The 1320-nt window shown below is 46.3% G+C and overlaps 1 protein-coding gene across 1 annotated transcript in view; it reads left to right on the top strand.

The window, feature by feature from the left end:
- LOC106530138 (mitogen-activated protein kinase kinase kinase 9) overlaps window positions 1-1320 on the top strand; it is a 22719-nt gene that overhangs the window by 1901 nt on the left and 19498 nt on the right. Inside the window, exon 2 of the mRNA XM_014025716.1 lies at window positions 292-705. Coding sequence (XP_013881170.1) covers window positions 292-705 — 414 coding nt within the window. The remainder of the gene's footprint in view (window positions 1-291; window positions 706-1320) is intronic.

Below are 1320 nucleotides of genomic sequence, written 5' to 3'. Positions count from 1 at the left end.
AATGTAATTAATTCAGAAAATCTTTTCAGGACCCCAGCTTGATGTTTCGGGACCCCACTTTGGGTCCCGACCCCAACTTTGGGAAACACTGCTTTAGATCACTTAATTTCCTCCCAAAAATGCAAGTCACGTTTTAGAAAACATGCTCAGTGAGAATACTTGTGTTCAGGCAGTGGAGAGGATCAGACGTCAGCTTCAGGCTCATGAACCATGAGTGTTTAGACATGTGAAAGTACAACAGTTTATTTGAAGGTTCACATTAAACCGGCGTTTTGTGTCTTTTCTTCTCAGTCCTGGAAATCAGTTTCTCTGAGCTCACACTGGAGGAAATCATCGGGATCGGCGGGTTTGGAAAAGTTTACCGTGCAGTGTGGCGGAGCACAGAGGTGGCGGTGAAGGCAGCGCGGCGGGATCCAGATGAGGATGTGGCGCAGACTTTAGAGAGCGTGCGACAGGAAGCTAAGCTTTTTGCCATGCTGAACCATCCAAACATCATCGCTCTGCTGGGCGTGTGCCTCCAGGAGCCTAACCTGTGCCTGATCATGGAGTACGCTCGAGGAGGCCCTCTGAACCGGGCCCTTGCCGGAAAACGCATCCCCCCGTTTACGCTGGTGGAATGGGCTGTGCAGACCGCCCGAGGCATGCACTACCTCCACAACCAGGCCATCGTCCCCATCATTCACCGAGACCTTAAGTCCAGCAACAGTAAGACTCTCGTTTTGTCTGTTACTGAGATCGGACTTTGTAAAAACTTGTTCAAATGTTAATCTTAAGCGAGTGAATTTAAAGCCAGACATAAACTCTCTGAAGCACAACCAGTTCTGAAAATAACCATTTAAGTCATGTTTTTTTTTTTTTGTAATACCACAATAGTACCAATCGACACAAGTCTTGAMTTTTTCTCTGCAGCTTCAACTCACCTGCCACAGACTGACAGGTGACACTGCATCATGTGACATTTAAAAACACTGACACCATTCTGATTTTGAGCTTTTGAAATCATTTTGTTAGTATTTTTTATTTAGCACGTAGTCCAGAAATCAGAGCAGGAGGGGACACAGTTTGCATGTTAGTTTGCAGAGTTGTTGCAATCTAGCATTGTGCCCAACAGGATTTCCTAAATCCCAAGCCTATTACTGCGGATTTGTTCCATGCTCTGCCTCAGTCTCTTTTTTGGAAGAATGTATAAAGTAGGGGTGTCCCGATACCGTATTGGGTCCGATACCAGCATCAAGTACTCGTACTCGTACTCGTAAAAGCCGGCCGATACTCTTAACCGATACCGCTTTTGTCCCCTTTTTTGTTCCTCCTGTGCTGCGC

Source organism: Austrofundulus limnaeus, unplaced genomic scaffold (assembly GCF_001266775.1).
Source record: "Austrofundulus limnaeus strain Quisiro unplaced genomic scaffold, Austrofundulus_limnaeus-1.0 Scaffold493, whole genome shotgun sequence".
Lineage (NCBI taxonomy): Eukaryota > Metazoa > Chordata > Actinopteri > Cyprinodontiformes > Rivulidae > Austrofundulus > Austrofundulus limnaeus.
Note: the sequence above shows the minus strand (reverse complement) of the source record. Positions and strands in the feature narration are given on the sequence as shown.